The sequence below is a fragment of the Lipomyces chichibuensis genome, assembly GCF_038497645.1.
Source record: "Lipomyces chichibuensis strain CBS 12929 unplaced genomic scaffold V1513scaffold_74, whole genome shotgun sequence".
NCBI lineage: Eukaryota > Fungi > Ascomycota > Lipomycetes > Lipomycetales > Lipomycetaceae > Lipomyces > Lipomyces chichibuensis.
In genome coordinates, this window is record NW_027117526.1 from 19,295 (window position 1) to 38,222 (window position 18,928).

The 18,928-nt window shown below is 46.0% G+C and overlaps 6 protein-coding genes and 1 non-coding gene across 7 annotated transcripts; 3 read left to right on the forward strand and 4 right to left on the reverse strand.

Annotated features, from left to right (window-relative positions):
- The first annotated feature begins 41 nt into the window (after positions 1 to 41).
- V1513DRAFT_454449 (Fusaric acid resistance protein-like-domain-containing protein) lies at positions 42 to 4,085 on the forward strand. Its single transcript, XM_066899385.1, has 13 exons — positions 42 to 1,135; positions 1,186 to 1,225; positions 1,272 to 1,601; positions 1,653 to 2,368; positions 2,422 to 2,463; positions 2,518 to 2,628; positions 2,685 to 2,800; positions 2,860 to 2,920; positions 2,979 to 3,279; positions 3,331 to 3,400; positions 3,459 to 3,497; positions 3,554 to 3,718; positions 3,775 to 4,085. Exons 1-13 carry the CDS (start codon positions 153 to 155, stop codon positions 3,870 to 3,872), a joined length of 3,072 nt encoding a protein of 1,023 aa, XP_066750578.1. The 5' UTR covers positions 42 to 152; the 3' UTR covers positions 3,873 to 4,085.
- A 1,850-nt stretch (positions 4,086 to 5,935) lies between these two features.
- On the reverse strand, positions 5,936 to 6,009 carry V1513DRAFT_t93. Its single transcript has one exon. It is a non-coding gene; the product is annotated as a tRNA-Ile (tRNA).
- Positions 6,010 to 6,306: 297 nt separating this feature from the next.
- Positions 6,307 to 9,230, forward strand: V1513DRAFT_454456 (uncharacterized protein). Its single transcript, XM_066899386.1, has 2 exons — positions 6,307 to 7,101; positions 7,227 to 9,230. Exons 1-2 carry the CDS (start codon positions 6,527 to 6,529, stop codon positions 8,812 to 8,814), a joined length of 2,163 nt encoding a protein of 720 aa, XP_066750579.1. The 5' UTR covers positions 6,307 to 6,526; the 3' UTR covers positions 8,815 to 9,230.
- Positions 9,231 to 10,234: 1,004 nt separating this feature from the next.
- V1513DRAFT_386139 (uncharacterized protein) lies at positions 10,235 to 11,948 on the forward strand (the record flags this gene model as incomplete). Its single annotated transcript, XM_066895235.1, has 2 exons — positions 10,235 to 11,007; positions 11,060 to 11,948. The coding sequence occupies 2 exons, from the start codon at positions 10,235 to 10,237 to the stop codon at positions 11,946 to 11,948; spliced, it is 1,662 nt and encodes a 553-aa protein (XP_066750580.1).
- A 262-nt stretch (positions 11,949 to 12,210) lies between these two features.
- V1513DRAFT_454461 (uncharacterized protein) lies at positions 12,211 to 13,582 on the reverse strand. Its single transcript, XM_066899387.1, has 3 exons — positions 13,381 to 13,582; positions 13,308 to 13,333; positions 12,211 to 13,251 (listed from the first exon to the last, which is right to left on the reverse strand). The coding sequence occupies exons 1-3, from the start codon at positions 13,414 to 13,416 to the stop codon at positions 12,675 to 12,677; spliced, it is 639 nt and encodes a 212-aa protein (XP_066750581.1). The 5' UTR covers positions 13,417 to 13,582; the 3' UTR covers positions 12,211 to 12,674.
- Positions 13,583 to 14,207: 625 nt separating this feature from the next.
- V1513DRAFT_428198 (P-loop containing nucleoside triphosphate hydrolase protein) lies at positions 14,208 to 15,201 on the reverse strand (the record flags this gene model as incomplete). The annotated part of the gene is made up of 8 exons (XM_066896264.1): positions 14,208 to 14,217; positions 14,282 to 14,542; positions 14,593 to 14,664; positions 14,738 to 14,800; positions 14,853 to 14,872; positions 14,931 to 14,993; positions 15,090 to 15,099; positions 15,155 to 15,201. 8 exons carry the CDS (start codon positions 15,199 to 15,201, stop codon positions 14,208 to 14,210), a joined length of 546 nt encoding a protein of 181 aa, XP_066750582.1.
- An 874-nt stretch (positions 15,202 to 16,075) lies between these two features.
- On the reverse strand, positions 16,076 to 18,501 carry V1513DRAFT_454468 (ferric reductase NAD binding domain-containing protein). Its single transcript, XM_066899388.1, has 2 exons — positions 18,046 to 18,501; positions 16,076 to 17,985 (listed from the first exon to the last, which is right to left on the reverse strand). The coding sequence occupies exons 1-2, from the start codon at positions 18,264 to 18,266 to the stop codon at positions 16,302 to 16,304; spliced, it is 1,905 nt and encodes a 634-aa protein (XP_066750583.1). The 5' UTR covers positions 18,267 to 18,501; the 3' UTR covers positions 16,076 to 16,301.
- Positions 18,502 to 18,928: the final 427 nt, after the last annotated feature.

Sequence of the window (18,928 nt, forward strand, 5' to 3'; positions counted from 1 at the left end):
GTGTACACCTAACAATGACGTCATCGACCCTCATCACAACTCTTGCTGGTCACTCCCTGCCCATGCAATAACGAACACAAACCCGGTCCGGCACCAGGCAATCAGCATTTCGATTTCAGACGTCTCCAATACCGGACTATTATCAGTAAGTAATGGGAGACTGGTTATTTTCAACTCGACGTACGACGACAAGCACACCACCGCGTCTAGAATCAGAAAACAGGCGAGACGATGTTACTTGTCCAAGCTTAAACGCTTCGACCTCCACTTCGCCAGAATCTCAAGTTCAACACGGCCATTTCCAAAATGATTCTAGCACTGAAATATCTGAAAATGGTGGCGAGCTGTATTCTGGATCTAAGAATACGCTAAGAAAGCATTCGTTTCAAGTTCCCTCTTCTAGCAGTGTAGCTCTGTCATTGCTGGGAACCGGTACAACCTCTCTTCTGGATCAGACCAGCACGACCGACGATCTGGAGGCTCAAGCAAGGAGTCATCGAAATTGTATTAATCGAGATATGATCGGGCGTACTGGTCCGCGCCGATCGAGTTTATCATATAATGTCTGGAGCGCACTTGATAGTTTTAGCTCCCTAACGTTTACGCGTCCTTTGAAATGTGCTATTACGTATTTTTTAGCATCTCTTGTTGTCTTTTGGGCACCATTGTCACGAGCACTTGGATCTGGAGATGCAAAGCATCTCGCCGCGACTGCGACAGTGTACTTTCATGCCTCGCGTTCTGTTGGCAGCATGATTGAAGCTACCATGTTCGCAGAGATAGCGCTTCTATACGGTGCCAGCCTCTCAGTACTCAGCATGCTCACAGCGCGTTTATTTGATGAATTGGATCACATTGTCGTGGGTCATGCCATTGTCTTGGTTGTGTTCTGTGCCGGCGGTCTTGGATCCATTGCGTTCCTGAAGCAGAAGATGAAAATAGCATCATTCAACACTGCGTGCTCCTTGGCATCACTGTCTTTTGCTTCTATTTTGATTCATGAAGGCTCTATACAACGCGGAGATGTGTCATTTTCGAAGATGACACAAGTTTCGGTAATTGTTAATACAGGAATCGTCATTGCCACCAGTGTGTGCTTCCTCGTCTTTCCATATATGGCTATCACGAAACTGAAGTAAGTATTTTTTTTCAGTATTCTATGTCATAGATATTAATGAAAACTAGGGAGACATCCAATAAGATTATGAAGACATATGCAAATTCAGTAGGTGTATTACGCGAATTCTATGATCGACTTCTAATTATTGTAGCTATCGGCGATGACACAAAATTTTATCACTGGCACAGCATTTACATCGAACGAATTTGATAAACTGCTAAAGTCGTCGCAGTCACTGATATGTTCGCTTGATACGCTTCTGCATGAGTCCATGTATGAGCACTACATTCGCGGCACAGTTGACGAGTACTATTTTCACACGCGACTAGTCAAATCTGTTCAAGAATTATCGCAGCATATCGGGGGCCTAAAGAGCTCGCATGCCATGAAATTGCGCCTAATGGAAGCCGGACATGGATATCGGCAGACGTCATGTTCAGAACTATTTGATGTGTTTGTGCATTACTTGGGTCCTCAGATGGTATATAAACTGATTTAGGATAATATGACCTATTTTGACTTCAATATCCAGGACAATTTGGTTAGTATACTGCAGAACGCGCTCGAGGTGCTTCCGTTTCACGGTGGGCGGTTGGAATCTCGCATTCGTGCAGATATTGGTTCAAAAGATACTATTATGTTGGCTAGGCAGACATTCGATGACGCGCGGACGTCTACTTTGCGAGAGATGTATTCTATGGACGTATTCCGATCGCACATTGAGTCGAATAATGAAGAAATTGGTGTGCTACTAGAAGAAATCGCATCTGTCTGTGGCCAGTTCTCGTACGGACTTTTAAACTTTACAGATGGCCTCTTGCAGGTTCTTACTGTGATTGAAGAATATGATGCCTACTTAAATCACAATCATCCACGGTCGTGGTACTGGATTAAGTTTTGGGAGCGCCGAACATCATACTTTGGACCGTTCACATCTGACGATGCTGTGACTGTTCCCCAGGAACTGTCACGTCTTTTCAGCGACGACTCTAGCGATCTGAGATTCGCAAAGCCGTCTGGTCCTGTGCCATTGGGTCTCCGTCTCTGGCGAGCTCTGCGAATGTTTAGGCGGAACGATGTCAAGTACGGTATCAAAGTTGGCGTCGGCGCCATGATATTTACTATGCCGGCATTTTTCAACGAGACGAGGGATATTTTCTATCATTATCGCGGAGAATGGGGTCTAATATCTTTTGTCATTGTTATGAATATTTCGATTGGTAGTACCCTAAGTGCAGCGTTTTATCGGTATGTGATTGTCAGTATTCTACTTTGAACAATTGACTGACTGACTATTCAAGAATTTTGGGCACGGTGATTGGGACTTTCAGTGCTTACGTGGCGTAAGTTGGCAGCTATTTGACGTACAGGTATGTGACACTAAATAATGTCGCTAGATGGCAACTCTTCCCTTCGAATAATATTGCATTGCCGATAGTCGGATTTTTTATCGCGCTCATATGCTTCCAAATTATTCTCACGGGCCGTCCGAACACGGTATTTGGAAGGTATGTTATGAGATTTGTGTTAAGATGTGAAGAATTAGTAACATTTGGATGGACAGGTTTATTCTTCTGACGTTCAATCTTACTGCGTTGTACTCTTACAGTTTATCTCGTGGTGACGATGAAAATGACGATGATGAAGGAGGTTTACATCCGATGATTGGAGAAATTGCGAGTAAGTAAAAAGTTAAATAAGGCGAGACATGTAGGAATTGGAACTGATGGAGGATGAAGTGCATCGGTTAGTCGCGGTTATCGCTGGTGTCTTATGGGGTGTTATAATCACTCTCTATGTGTACGTTTCTTTCAATTTTGTACGTCTACGTGAGGAGCGAACACTGACGAGAAATTAGATGGCCTAACTCTGCTCGTGCAGAGCTCAAACGAAAGCTAGGAATTCTTTGGATCAGATTGGGTCTGATTTGGAAATCGGATCCGTTGTCGAAGATGTCCCTCTTGGAGGACAACATAAGTCAGTCACAGCACATTGGATTGCGGGAAGAGCAAAACTTAGCAAAATCATGTTTAAAACTTCGTGATCTGGTTGCTCAAGCTGAAAAAGAGTTTCGATTGAAAGGGCAATATCCGGTTCAGCAGTATAATGTCATCATAGGTGTTACAGAAGAAATATTGGATGCATATCATAATGTCAACGTAACTCTCCCATTTCGGTTAGTGTTAGTCTGATGCTAATCAGTTTGTTAGACAATGGTTCTGCGCGCTACCAAATCTTCGGAGTTGGACACAGATATAATTCGGTATACAGAGTTAGAACGTAAGCGTTTTCATTGAGGTTCATGATTACGGGGAAGTTAGTTCTAATATTGGTGTAGGAAAGGAATTGGGAAATAGGATTTTCTTGCTATTTTACCGTAAGTTTAAAATATGTACTTATTTTCGTCATAAAGATTTCTGAAGCAAGGTGCAGTTCTGTCATCGGCACTTCGACTCGGCCTCCCATTGCCAGACCATCTTCCCAACACTGAGCACGCGCGGGAACGCATGATTGCCAAAGTGAACGAATTCCGTCTCAAGCAAGTTAGCGACGCACGGATTGGTAATGAAGATGAATTTGTGCTATTCTATTCATTCAGTAAGTGTTCAATAGTATGAAGTTTGGAAGTTGTTGTAATGACTCACGGTTTGTAGTTCTCGCGACGCTCTCTATTAATGAGGGATTACTCCATATTATTGCTATGCAGCAACAGATTTACGGTACAATCGAGGATGAGACGTTGGCTATATGAGATTTTATGTGGCAAATTTGGGAATTATTTGGATGAGGCGTGCATTATTGGCGTTGTTTGATTATAATATTTTAGGCTATATAAGATAACCAGTGAGTTGCCGCTGGAGTAGTTTTGTAGTACTATAGTTCAATTAGTTTGTTGCATGTGACGAATAATTGATGTTTTACGTCAGAAGCAGCTAGCCAGCAGTGTTATTTAATTGACAGAAACCTTAATATCAATGCTTAATCTGGGCCTGGACTTCTGTCAGTGTCAGCCAAGTCCGGTCCGCTATTGCTTTAATGAAATCGATATCCTACAGGTGATGCAATCGGCCATCGGATGAGCCGAGAAAGTCCCAAATGGTTGGCATCACAGCGGGCTTGCAGATCGATACTAGATCGATAACAATCATGCTCTTGTGGCGCAAACTGATCATAGATGGCACTCTTGTTTCGTTGTTTAATCCCTTCTGCGTTGTTAGGGACTGGAAGTGAGCTCTTATTATTGGCAGTAAATGAGCATGCGTGTCTGAACAGCGGTCAAGTCACGCAATCGGCATGGGTATCGGACTATCACTGTGGGCTCCGTAACCTCGGCAAAAAAAACCGGCAAGGTCGGTTACCGTCAGTTGTCTATGGACTCTGACAAGCCCGAGTAATAATACATTACGAAACATCGAAGACGGGTCGCATTAGGAGTGGAGAGGTTGAATAAATGGATCCGACATATCAAAGGTGATTTCACAAACACGATTGTCTATAGACGAGGTTATGTCCACACATTGTAGCATCGGGTTAGGGTGTTACACTTCAGCGAAAGGGTTAGGGTTACACTTTCAATGACAATAATAATGGCAGTAATAAATAAAAAAAGAGCGCTCAACGAAATGGCTCACTGAACCTTAGTAGAAGCCAGCCCTAACCCAAGATACTAAACACTCAGAATCTATGTATTATTTGAACTTGGGTCTTGTTGATGGAATATCAATATAAGCCCGGGCAAAGCCGGGTAGGAATTGCTGAAGGTGAACCACGGCTTATTTCCGCCCCAAACGTAAAATGTTCGGTGCGCGAATCCTGATATACGAGCGGTAGAAAGTAGCAATAATAAGCTGAGCGATCACCGTGAGGCATGCGCCAACCATGAGAAGAATATGACATGACGGCAAGAGTTGGCAACGATGCCGCGCAGGATCCTATGACAGAATCTATAGAGTGAATAGAGTAGAAGAGAAATTTAGAGCGAGAGTAGAGCAGACAGAAGCTGTAGGATGGGAGCAGAGTAGAATGATATTGAGTGGCCAATAGTCAGTATGAAAGAGGCCCGTAATACTTGTATTTGGACAGAACAGTAGCAATCAGTGGGGGTTGCCGTCGGGAGGACATATGCTGAGACAAGGTTGCAGTCCGGCGCTTCCGGAAAATCTTTTCTGCGCGACAAAATTGAATTTAATCGGAAAAACGTTTCTACGACTAGTAGTTTTAAATGGCAGCTACACGTCACCGAAGTTGGACCACTGACAATGTGTATTTGGCAGGCATGAGTTCATCGCGTTCATCAAATGGCCAAGATGCAATAGTCGAATTATTTGTACATGCCTAGAACGTTGAATTTGGTAATCAGGCGTTCGGTGTTCGCTGCTTCTCCATTTTGTCTCATTCACGCTTCAGCGTTGGCTGAACGACCCCGGAGACTAACGTTTTTTTCTTTGGCGTTCCCCCAGGGGGTCAGCAGGCGCGGTCATCTAACTCTAACTAGTTCGCCACTTCGTATAGTTTCGATCAGTGTCGTATACAAGTTTATTCCGAGGTACACCCGACCAGTTTCTAGCCGTAGTTCCCAGCACAAACGCTATGTTACTTACGAGTATTCAGACATAATTTTGGAATAGCCGCTCTCGCCCGTTTAGTCCTGCCCATGTATGTGTTCGAGCACGATTACCTCTCATTGTACCACTTCAGCAGTAGACAAACACTCATAGTTTTTAATGCATATGTTTTAAAGCTATATACATGTTATTGGGGGGCTCCATATTCTGCATGTATCACAAACAAAAAAAAAAGTTAAGTAATTGGAGCTGGTCTTACGCGGGATCGAACCGCGGATCCTCGCGTTATTAGCACGATGCCTTAACCAACTGGGCCATAAGACCAATCACATTTAACAACCGCCAGGGATTGGTTTCACAACCCTTATCCTAAGGTTAGGGTAATTTTCAAACTTTAAATTCTCCTGTGGCTATGATTAGACCAAAATAATCGTGCTTCAGGGGGCCAAGAATTTCATAGTAATTTGATTTTGGAAGGGCGATTGCGAATGCGTTGTGAGCGGGTTTAGGTTTGCGGGAGTTTTAGGCGCAGCGATGGGGACGACCCACGTCAAATCTGAACAATTATCCCTGATCGGTCTGGCTCCAATTCTGGCTCCAGCTCTAAGCTCACTCGCTGCTCGCCCCACGCCAACGCCTGCTTCACCACCTTCCCACCTCCTTTTTCGTTGCTTACTTCCTCCATCTTCCCTCTCCCATCACCACTACAACTAGTTTCTGATCTCTAACATTGCGCCTGGGATCTTCCACATTCTTCTTCATCGTCTCTTTCATCCGTTGTGTCCCCGGTCCCCGTATCCAGTGGCCTTGCTTGTTAGTCGGCGACTCCGCTTACAGCTGCATGTCTTCCGTTCTCTCTGCCGCTGCTGATCCCGCGTCGCCGCCTGTCCAGGCTGCTGCTGGTACTGCTGCTCCTGCGCACGCCTCCGGTTTCATCACAGACGCGTTGCACCATCCCGATCTGCTGCTACTGTCTGACGCGGCCTCAACCTCTTCTGCGTCTTCCGCTACTTCGGTCGACACTTCCTTCACCTTGCCTGACTCACCAGTCATCAAGGCTCCGTTCGATCAAACTATGGTAGACGTCGAGGTCGGATCGGCCCCTAGTTCTGGCGACAGCACGCCGACCGGTACCGTGGCCACGACCCCACCAGTGCCCGTCACGCTCTCTTTTTCTGCCGCGCCGGATGTTCTGTACGCGGCCAACGACGACTCCGTGATCCAGTACGAGCCGTCGCGCCACGTCGACTACCTCTCTCACAACTGGCAAGAATCCGACATTTCGTCTTCGTGGAGGTACATCGTCCTCCGTCGCAAAGACGTTGCCAACAGCGCCCGCCTCGAAAACGCGTCCTGGCGGACGTGGACAAAGGCAAAATATAATCTCAAGACTGTGTCTCCAGAGAGCGTGAATTGGTTAGCATTCTCCTTTACTTTATGCTTGTTTCGCTTTATTTCGTGCACGTTCCGATCTTCTTAAAGAGATCGCAAGTTTTCTTTTCTTTTGTGTGAATCCACCTAATTGTGAGTTCTCCCTCTAGGCTCAAAGATTATGATGTGACGTGGTTATATGGACCATTGTATACGCAGTCAAAGACGTTTTTGGAATCGCCCTCCGTTATTTCGCCATCACCAAACGACAACGGCGCGTCACTGAATGCCGGCGTCCCATCGCCTCCAGTTCGAGCGTCAGCAATGGCAAAAAAGCCGATTTTGAAGAAACGGAGCGTTTCTGAGGTCATGCTTGCGCGGTCAGTCTCGTCGTCAAATCTTCTCAAGCAAGCCGCCGCCTCAGTGAAGGCCCAGCGACATTTGCGGGCTCCGGGCACTACTCCAACAACAGCATCCTACTCATCTCCACAGCCGCCATACACGCATATAGTTGCACCTGAACGACGAGACCCGCGGTTTCCTTCAACGCTCGTTGCCAGAAGTTTCGCGGCCAGCAGTGCCAATTTTAGTGATCGCTTAACTCTTGGCAATGGAAGCGGACAGAAGCCAGCGACGACAAAGCACATTCATTTTAGCGATCGGGTCGAACAGTGCATTGCTCTTGAGGCTAAGGATGACGACGATGATACCTTGAACTTTGTGCATATGTCGGGCACATCGTCTGCGACGTCGACGGACGATGAAGATGCAGATGAGGACGAGCCGGGCTTGTTCCTGATGGTTCGCTCTGGGTCGGGTTCGTTCCAGCGGCCAGCCTCCCTTGAACCACACACAATCGCTAAGCTGCCGGCTACGAAGCTAAAATATGTCCACGAGCCAGACGAGAAGTCGGAACAGCAGTCTTCATCTCGACACCCATCCGCGTATTTTTCAATGGGCGACGATGAAAGCGTTGACGATGTAGATATTGGTCATGAGGCTGATTACGATGATGACGATGACGATTACTTTTCGCCGAACCATCATTACAGACATCGTAGCACCGACACACCTCACAGTCGGTATGAGGAGGAGGCCACGCCGACTGAGTCATCGAATCACATCCCATCAGAGCCATATCTTCGCCCATCTCGATCGTCAACGTCCAACCTTGCATCTTCCTCATCCACTTTACTTGCATCTAAATCATCGTCATCATATCTTGCATCGCGGTCCTCTAATTCGAATCTTGCTGGATCGGTCTCGCAGCCGTACACTAGCTACCTGGAAGATTCGTCATCTGCTGAAAACCGGCATCCAGATCTTGCCTCTAATTCAGACTCAGACACAATGTCGGACGACGAAGACGTTGTCGACATGGACAGTACATTGATTGCCTCCTTACGGCGGGACAGTGTTGTTTTGGCGCGGGGCCGGATAAACGACATACTGCCGAGTACCAGTATTACAGACGACGCGCCGTCGAGCGAGCACGCTGATCATGTGTACAATGGGGAGAATCTCGGTGATGCCCAATCGACTATCCAGCGGTTTGCTAGCGTGCGCTCGAATGAATCGTCATCATCTCTCCCGATGCCGCCAAAAGTGGATAGCGACGACGATGATGATTTCGACGGCGAGATGGACGATGATATTCAGAATCCTGAAGGATTTTGGGGCCACATCAACCACGCGTTCACGGCGACCAAAGACCTCGCAACCGTGTTCTGGAATGGAGGATGGCGGAAGTCGACATGATAATTTTGTGGTTTATTGGATTGACAATAAATGAAACGGTATATATGTTGTTATGGGTTGGTACAAAAAGTTTCAATGAGGTTTGTCTTTTTATCTATCATTTTTTGTGTCGTTGTGTTTTGTTTTGTTTTGTTTTGTTGTTAGGAGTCCTACATCTGGTTAATTGCTTTCGTCCCTATCTAAGCACTGTTTATTGTCGTATTGCGCTTTAGTGTGATCATTATATTGTTTTATATATTGTTATTATTAGCATTTGAATGATTTTGTGTTTGATGGGCCTTTATACTTGTTTGTCGAGACTTATTGGGGGAATTTCATTTGTTTACATTTTGTTTGCACATATAATTATTTGCGTCATGCGTTAGTGCATATACAAAGGATTTTACAACTCATTCCTCAGTCCATTGTACTCGTGCTTGCTGGCAATGTCAACTGATCGTCCTGTCTTGTGATCACGAAAATAATATCGTAAGTTCTGGTCAATGCCGAGTACATTATTTGCTAGACATCCGAGTTAGTGGAGGAAAGAGCTCGCGTGTCAGTACTGCTTCTCGGCACACATAGAATCCCGGCGTGCAGGGTATTCTCCGGCACTGTTGGCATGTCATGTACCGGGAATTATCGGAGCATGACGCGTTCATCCGAGAATCTACTGCCTAGTTCAAATCCACGTCACCCAAGGCGGGAGGTCCGGCCGGAGTACCGAGGCGATGCCGGGGTTTTGCACGTGACCCTCCACAACTCGTCAGTGGACCTAACATCACCGGTACATTGCCCCGAAATAGACAAAAATTTGTATTCTATGTCCTGGCTATCGACATCGACAGAGTTGAAGCTCGTCATGCGATATTCACCGACCCTATCCCATGCATTGAGTGTGAGGCTGTGGCAATAGACCCTAACCCGACATCTGTAAACTTCCTTGTTTACTTCTTGCTGATCGTGGTCGAATAATACTCTAGTCGACCTCGCTCGCATCCTTGTCCTCGCACTCAAAGTAATTTATCTGATTCCTTGTTCAATGACAGTATTTGCGGTACGGCTGATCGTCCTGTCCTCGTGGCATGCCAAACGCGGTCGAGCTTGTCCCTATCCAGCTGTGCCCTCAATGAACTTTCAATGTGTGTGTCTTGTTCCATAGGTCTGTCATTTCGGCCCTTGTCTGGACGAACGCCGAAGTAATCTGATAGGCATGATAGTCCGTTCTGAGGTGACAGTCGGATGTGGTTAGCGTTGACCGTCCCTGTTCAGGCGATCGTCGTTATCAGGGCTGCCTGAATTCTTACGGTCTGGGAATCTGGTCCTTGTTTGGTCTTTTATATATCAGTTCCGTAACGCCTTAATGCATTCTTTCCTGATTTTTTTTGTACCTTCTGTACGGATTTCTTCGTCAGCCGCTCAAAGACGCTTCTACTCTATCATGCTTACAGTCGACAGCAACGCGAGCAGGTTAGTACAACTTACGGATACGCGGGATGCTTTGGCTTCCCAGTCTGCGAGCGGCAGTTCTTCTGTGGTCTCCTCTGGAGGACGGGATACGCCTACTGCGGAAAACATAGAGACTAGCGTCTTTTCGAATGGCAGCCGTTTCAATTTTCGTCACATGAACTTGCCGACCGATAATGGAGTTGATAACCACAGTATCTGGTATGTTCCACAATTATCAGCTGCACCCATTGAATTGCAACAGTCTAGCATTGGAATTACACATTGCAGTAGTCTTTGTGATGTTAGCTCCCTGACCGTGCCGCGTGATAATACCGTCGCCGGCAGCAAAATCTGGGCCGCAAAGACGATGTCTAATATCGATGACAACAGCCTTTGGTCGATGCAGCTGATTGGGTCCATGTCCCAGTTTGAGGAGGGGGAAGAGAAGATGGCGTCGGCCGAATACATTGTCAGCAGTCAATTGACTCAGCCGTATAGTGATATTGATCTGTCCAACAACGAGTATACATACAATGTCGGCTTAAGAGATTATTCCGCGCTAGCGCAAGCATATTATCACCATGTCAACCATTCCTTAGACGAATCATTCATACTCAATCCTTGGCCTGAAGTTCGTCCTCTTGTCGACGCATTGAATATTGCGACCGATCTCAAGCCTTATGAGGACTACTTTGTCAAGCTCGACTCAGGTGAGTTCTCAGAGTTGCAATACCATCTTTCGCAGGCGCGTTTCGCAAATTCAGTGTACGTTACCATTTTGCTGGGGTTTTTTTTGGACGATTTATAACAAAACTAGAGTGCCAGCTGTGTCCTACAATTCGCTTTCTAAAGTCGTTAGAATTAGGTCGCACGTCCGACCACCATTTTTGAATGCCATAGAGAACTTCATGATGAACACGATTTTGAAGACTGGATCCCCCGTTTTTATCGATTCCACCCCGAAGACACACGAGAAACGCCTTGAAGACCTGGAGTATTGCTATCAGAAGATGAAGCATATTTATAAAGGATCACGATTGTCAGCGTGCTCGTCGCTTGCCGTTGAGTCTGAGCTTTCACCCCATCGGCGGGAAATTACGACGCTATTTCTGAACGGGTACTACGAGAACCTCAACCAACTTTGTCAAGACGCGTTTACATTACTCCTGGACTATCATGTCAAGACAGTCATTGTCACTGCAGTGAAGGAATATTCTCCGAATCCTGTGAAGTTGTATGATGTCCCGCTGGCGAAGCTTTCCCAGGATCTAGACACGGCTCGGGGCAACAGCATGATGATCGCTCAAGTGCCAGAATTTGTGGATTTCTGCAAGGATTTTGATTGGCATGCTTATGAAGAGACTGGATTGTATACCTACAATGGTGAGCACCTTGTTGGCCAGTTGTACACGGGAGTTATTATCTGGAAGCGCTTGGACAACAAGGGCAACTACAACTGCCGCACGCGCATTGAGTTTCCCGTCACTCGGAAAGAATTCTTGGAAAACAACAAGTTTGGTCTTCGATTTGACGACATGGCTTCTCCTGTCAGGTTGAATGGTGCAAAAATCGGATGCGCCGAGATCGATTTTGATATGGAGGAATGCTGGAGGCAGATGCAGCGCTCAATCCAGATGACAGCCTTTGAGCGATACATGCGAGGCGTCAGGCTTGTGGATCTTGGCTCGCCGACTGCGGCCAGATGAACGACAGTGATACCAGTTCTATGATCTTCGATATTGTAAGCTCTATTTTACTATTACTATGATTTGCTCATGTTGATTACTGTGCATAATGCTTTGGGCTGGGGGGATGGATAGTATGTGTCAAAATTTAATGTTTAGTTAGTATTATGTGAATATTATGAAAATAGGCAATTAAGAATGCATTATATGTCATCTAAATAGCGTTCGGTCATCGAAGCTCAATTTCAATTAAATCCTTGTGAGTCCGAAAGCATGACTATAGATCTCAAGTACGCAGTAGCCGCATGGAAGGGACCAGAATCGTTGGAATATGTTCGTCTGTCGCATAATTGGCGCCAGTTTACATTTGGGAGGGGGCTTAAAGGCTGTTCAATAAGTATACTGGCTGTCTAGGTTACTCATTGTAGCAACAACGTCACTGCAAACTGCCGTTACCCAACTTCTAGGAGAAGTTTGTCTTCCAATCTCCACATCTCCTAAATACCTGTCCCCAAAGCTGAGAGACGATGGAAGGGAAGAAAAGTGTCCGCTAAATCAGAGGAATGCTATTTATTATTGATTTTTTTGTATCTGACAGTAATCGTTGAATTGGACAATATTGTGTAATGTAACATAAACAATCCTTACCGTAGTTCCCGACAATCGCTCTGATTAATTTGGAAATGTGAGCGAAAGTCCACCATTACTAAGCAACATAAACGCTGAAAGCAAATGATTAGATGTAAGTCACCTTCTACTATTGACAAGACGTTCCAGATCCCGGCGACGCGATTTTAAGCTCAAAAACTTCTCTTCCTCACCCGCTATTTGATCCCGCAACCGTTGAATATTTTCGCTTAGCTCTTCCCTCCGAGATAACAGTCTCGTATTCTCGGCTTCGAGTTCTTCAAGTCGCGGTCCAGTTTGGGTGAGTACGTGAGCCCATTCGTTGCGTATGGAGATCTCACGTTTATCGGCGGCCACGCAGAGCAGCTTCTTATCATTATCATCGACTGTCTTGTCCGAGCTAATTGACAATCCAGCGGTAGAATCTGCACGAGCACTCGCGACCGGTGGCATATTCATTGAACTCTGCTTCAGTGCCTGCTCCGGTATACCACCAGTGGTCGCAACATTAGAAGCCTTCAATGTCCGCGATCGCGCCAGGGCTGATCTGGCATCCCCCTCGCGTAGGCGCGCATCGTCTTCCCACAGAAAAAGGTTGCATTTGCCAGTCGCACAGCTATAGAAAAATCTGCCTTTGTTCCGGCCGTCCTTTTTGACCTGTCGGAAGGCAGCTTGACGGCGGGGGTTACAATCGCATCTATTATCCGAATTTAGTAGACGTCTCCGACCGTTCGAACTCCTTGTGCAATTTACTTCCAATTGCCGTCCTCGTAAAGTCCCTAATTTGGGTTAGGCAAACAAGCCAATCGTAGGATAAAGGACTTACAGCGTAATGTATTGAGCCACGATCTCCGGTTCGCATGTGCTTTGCTGGCGGATAGCCAGTTTATCTCTGCAATCTGTCGTATTATTTACAAAATGTAGAGTATGGTAGTATAAAGCAATAAAATAAATGACTGCGTAAATGCGTTGTCAAATGGTATGTCATTAGCATTAGTAGTTGAATAGCACACGTATTCCCTCTGCTGTCTTAGTAGAGCAATGAAATACCTTTAACATTACGTCGTTGGACCGAAGCCGCACACCAAAAACGTACTGATCGGTGATTCAGTAGTGCAACAAATACTTTGTTCTCGCCACTGGGATGATACTTCAATGCACAATGTATAGTATTAATTAAGCATCAATTATTGATGAGATCCAGACCAAACTATTACACGCATAGAACCAACAGAAGACCAAAATGACGACATACACCGTTCCTCTTCAAAATTCGAGACAACAATAGTCCAAGCTACTATACGCATGACGACTGGAAAACAAGGACGGCTGTTGCGTATCCTCGAATTGCCAGACTTATCAATGCCTCTTCCTCTTACACCCACATTGCAACGCAGTCAGACAAGCAAAACCCCAAAAAGCAAATTAAACGAAGGAGAAAAGTCTATAAACAAGTGACTTAAATGTAAAAACCAAAGAAACTCAGTACGCGAACAAACAAGTTTTGAGTAAAGCTGGCAAAACAAGGATGCTACAACCAGGAAATAAAGCGAAGAATGTACAAAATAAATGCCAACAGAAATGATTAAAGTTAAGCAACCCGGTATGCCACACCCACGCCAGTTTGAAGTTAATGTTTCTGTCTGTACATATTTATGACGCCCTATCATCTGTTAGTCCGATCTATGTACATTGCCGGAGTTGGAAGACATTTGAGAAGTACATACTTAGAGACCAGCCAGCTTAGCACAGCGTCAACATTGGTGCGCTCTTTGGCACTGATAGAGTAGCAAGAAACTTCCCGATCATCGACAGCTTTCAAATTCATTATATCAATGACACTATCGACGTCATACGCATCCGGCAAGTCGTTCTTGTTTCCAAGTACGAGAACGGGAATACCTTCTAAAGAAGGCTTGGAGATGAGAGCTTCGAACTCCATGCGAGCAATCTGTAGTGTCGCTGGATCGGCCGAATCCACTATGAATCTGTAATCAAGTTAAATTTGAAGCCATTGAATACAGAATTTCGGACTTACAGTATAGCATTGACACCCTTGCAATATCGTTCCCACATTGACCGAAATCGTGGCTGCCCACCTAGATCCCAGCTACATATCATCCTGTCAGCATTCTGATACTATAACCATCTCTTATATAGTTCGTGAAGACTACTAAACCTACCATTTAATATTGACACGTCCCTTGCGTACCCTCTTCATGGAAAAGCCGATTGTTGGAATCGAACTACACTCATAAGCTAAAACTCTCCGCCAATAAAATTGCCAAATGAACATACTCGGAAGTAAATTCACCCCCCTAAGCAAACAAGGGTTAGTACTGGCCAACATACTGGTATAGTACGAAATACACATACCCCAAGGACGCGTAACAAGGAAGTCTTGCCCGCATTCTGCAATCCCAATAAAGTTATATCCATCTATGATTGCTATCAGTACTATCCAATATGTATATCGTTCTAGCAAGGTGAACTGAGAGCAAGATGGCGAATTTGAGTCCCATCCAAAAGGCATACCTCAGACGACCTATAATGCACCGTTAGCTTTAGCACCTCGAATGCAAGATAACCAGTCATCGCACCAGAATAATGAGAGAATAAACTCGTAGAAATTCCAAAACCACGACATTTTGGCCGCTATTTATTGCAAGAATCTAGAAGTTGATATTCGAAGCTCCCAGCTGCCAGAGGATATGAGCGGTTTCTCAAGATGCTATTGTATCTAGTTATAACTAATAATCGGCACTATGCGACACCTTCAATTGTTTCTCAGGTTCTGGCGTGCGATAATTATCGTTGTTAATGTTGTAGAGCGAGTAGTTGTGGGAATTTGAGATATCTGATAGAGTGATTGCTGGAAGTTTAAGTGGCTTATCCCTGTATCGATGTCGCTTGAGCTCCGGCCGGAAAGGGTATGACTAGGTGCTTGGTCCACCAAAATAGTGAGGACACTAATCTCGACGACAACTCCTACTCAGCTTTCGTTGGATATTGGATAATTTGGGACGATTAGAGGTCTGCTATCTAGCTGGCGTTATCCGAACCAAGAAAAGCACCTAATTAATTTCCTCCTGCGTGGAGTGAAGGCAGTGACAGATGATTGTGCTATGGCGATCCTAGATGGCTACGTCAACAGAGATCAAAGTCCCCAGAATTGAGATACTCATGCAAAAAAATGGGTGTGTCTTGGGATGGTGATGCAAGTCCCGGACAAGAAAGTTTACATTATTTAAGGGTTGCGTGTCAGATAGTGTGCGGCTGCCAAGGAGGCTTGAGCGTATCTTTGACGTTCATCTTCGATATGGTCATCATTGGCCTGACCAACCCTGATAGTTAATGCATTTCGCTGAGACGAGATTGATGCCAGGAGGTACTGCGCATTTCGAGCATTTGGCGTGGACTCTCAGACTCTCTTTTTAAGGTATTCATTGCAATATCGAGATGTGTTGCAACCTCAGACCTGACAATCAATCGATATGCCGCCAGTCAAGTCTGATAATGAGAGTGAAAGTACCCGTCTATTTGCAAAAGATGTGTTTTTAAAATGTAACATAACTGCATCACTTTCGCGATTCAGTGACCGACCGTAGTCATTTACAACTTCGCGTCAGCATAGAGAAGATTGGGAAGAATTGATCATATTCAAATTACAAATGAAAAGCCGGCAAGGTTTGATTGACTGAAAAACGGCAACGGGATATAGTACATATAGCAAATAATTCGTTCCAGTTATAAGGAGAAATCCTCAGCATGCAAGTAAATGCCCTGCGCACCGGTACCCTTATGCACTGCCCGCTGGTCGCTAATCCCCGCCACTGTATTCCGGACAGTCGTGCTCAAACCCACTGGCCCACATACCGCAATGCCTGTCTCTCCCTCCGCGTCATCTAGCAAGCGCCAGAGCAGCGGCTTGAACGACGGACGGCCAGAGATGAGGGTCGCGCAGGGGAGGATGCTGTCGGATTTGTCACTGCAGCCCGCAGGGCCCGCACTTTCTTCAGTCTTCGAGGGCACAATTCCGGCGTCATCCACTACGTCGATGCAGCAGCACGGTCCAAGGGATTTGTCGCATTGGCATCCGGATGCGTTGCCCTTCTCCGTCGAAAAGTTACTGATAGTATTATCGCATGTGACGAAGATACTGAATGTGGTTTCAATGCCCGCCGCGCGTAGTTGCTGATTGGCAGCAGTCAGTTCGTCTGAGATCCAGTTAATCCAGGAGACGTTCTTCACCACCCAGATAAACTCGAGAGCTCGCACTGGGAGACTCTGCGTCGATGCACGGTGGGCTAGATCGAGGAGGATGGAAAGAGTGAACGTCACTCCAGTGGATCCAGAGATCAAGACCACGGTGTCGAAGGCAGCGAAGTCGGAGTGCTGGCCACCGTATGGGCCGTCTATCAATGCAAAGTACGACTTTGTGGGCGCGGCATCGTCCTCCCCGTTGGCGGGCTTCAAGATGCGATTTGTAAATCCTCTATGGCCCTTGAGAATAAAAACGAGGTCATTGTTGTGAGAGGAAGGAGCGGAGGCGATAGTGGCTGGGTGGGATTGACCAAACCCGAAAGCCGGGATGGAGAGCAAGACATAGGCGCCAGGAGCCCAACTGGTCACTTGCTTGCTGGTGACCCGAATTCTGGTGACATCTCCATCCATGGCCTCGAGGGTTGCGCGACCGGGCCGCACGTTGTTATAGAAGTAGCGCAAAGATCGAACGACGCGGTCGACGAACCACAACGCGATCGGGATGTAAATGTAAACCCGGGAATACAAGGCAGTGCTCGGCAAGTGCATCATTACAGCAATGATGAAGCCGAAAAATGTGACAAGATGTTGAACCACAAAGAACTCGTATGCAAAGTGCCGAAAAGGTGCAATAGTGCTCAGGTTGAGCCAGAGAAGGATGGCATAAGCCGCGATGCCCGTAGGAGGACATGAATCGGTTGACCATTCCAGTTTCCGCAAACCGTACTCGTCCCATCCGTAGTTCTGAGTGCCGAAATGAATTGTCGCGAGAAGCAGCAGCATTCTAGCTACCCAGCGATGGAGAACATTCAGGCGCGCATAGGAAGCTCCGGTCAACAGACCAACGAGATTGTACTTGCCGGCAAGAAGAACCAGAAGCGGGACCTGGGCTACTGCGAGCCATGCAGCCCGAATACCGAGCGCTGTGTAGTGTTGCCCACCAGGCACATTGTTGTTACCGAATTCGAGAACGAGAACAAAAGCAAGATATGCCAGCAGGAGTAAGATTGTGCCAAATGGAGGAACTTTGAACCAAGCAGGTCCGCTCGCTGGGGAAATTCGTGGATATGCTATCTCTCGACCCAATGCGGTGAGGGAGGCAATGGCTCGCATCACAATATTTTTTGGTTTTGCTGACTGCACCTGCTTCTTGGCAGCCATTCTGATTCTGATTTGTATGTCATTGTCAGTGACGGTTTCAATTTCATTTCCTTAGCCAAGGACATACCGCAGCTTCAATGTTATCACCCGGATGATGTTGAAGATGGCAGCAATGCCAATTACCACGACAATTCCATACCAGAAAGCTCTAGCGTATTCATTACCGACGACTTGCAGTTCAGTATCGTCAAGTATTAGTTGCAGGAAGTCAAAGGCTTGTGTCTCATTGCCGAAGTCCACACCGCTGTCGTTCAGTGGCGCCGACGATTCACCCATGGACATGTCCATTTTCACTAAGGTCCAAAGCAATTGTACGGAAAAAAGAAATTGCCAAGAATAGTGGTTAAGGAATTTGAAAGGGAATTTAAGGCAATTTCTTATGCCAAGGTCACTCGGTCACAATGTGCGTACATTTCCTCGTAAGGGGAACGTCCATAGGTTTAGAAATTTTACTCTAGCAATAAGGATGGATATTTATTGAGTTCCCATCTGGCTCTTACCCACATATCTCCGAGCTTGTCTCCAGAACCTTTTGGCTATAGGGCGGCTTCATTCTCTAAATTGCGCTGATAATTGCTCGAGCCCGCACTTCCTAATAGAGTTTAGCGGTGAGCAAATTTGAGAAGATTTTAAGTTACTGCACAACAACACAAAACAACGCGAACACCTAAACCGAAATACCAGTTTTAGACTTTATCACTAGTTTGTCGAAGCTTAACTAAAAATGACTTGAGTATGGAAGCTTGATTGGTTTTCAAGGCTTTGGCTGCCAAACGCCAACAGCATGAAAAATAAGGGTTATTTCGTGTCCCAAATGTTAAGACGACAATTATTAGGCAGCCATTAGGGGGTTTAACGAAGTATCTTAATTCGAGCCCTACAGAGGGTCCTTTTGACAAGTATTCGCGCCTGTTCAAGTGCAACTCTGCTGGATGCAGAAGATCACACAG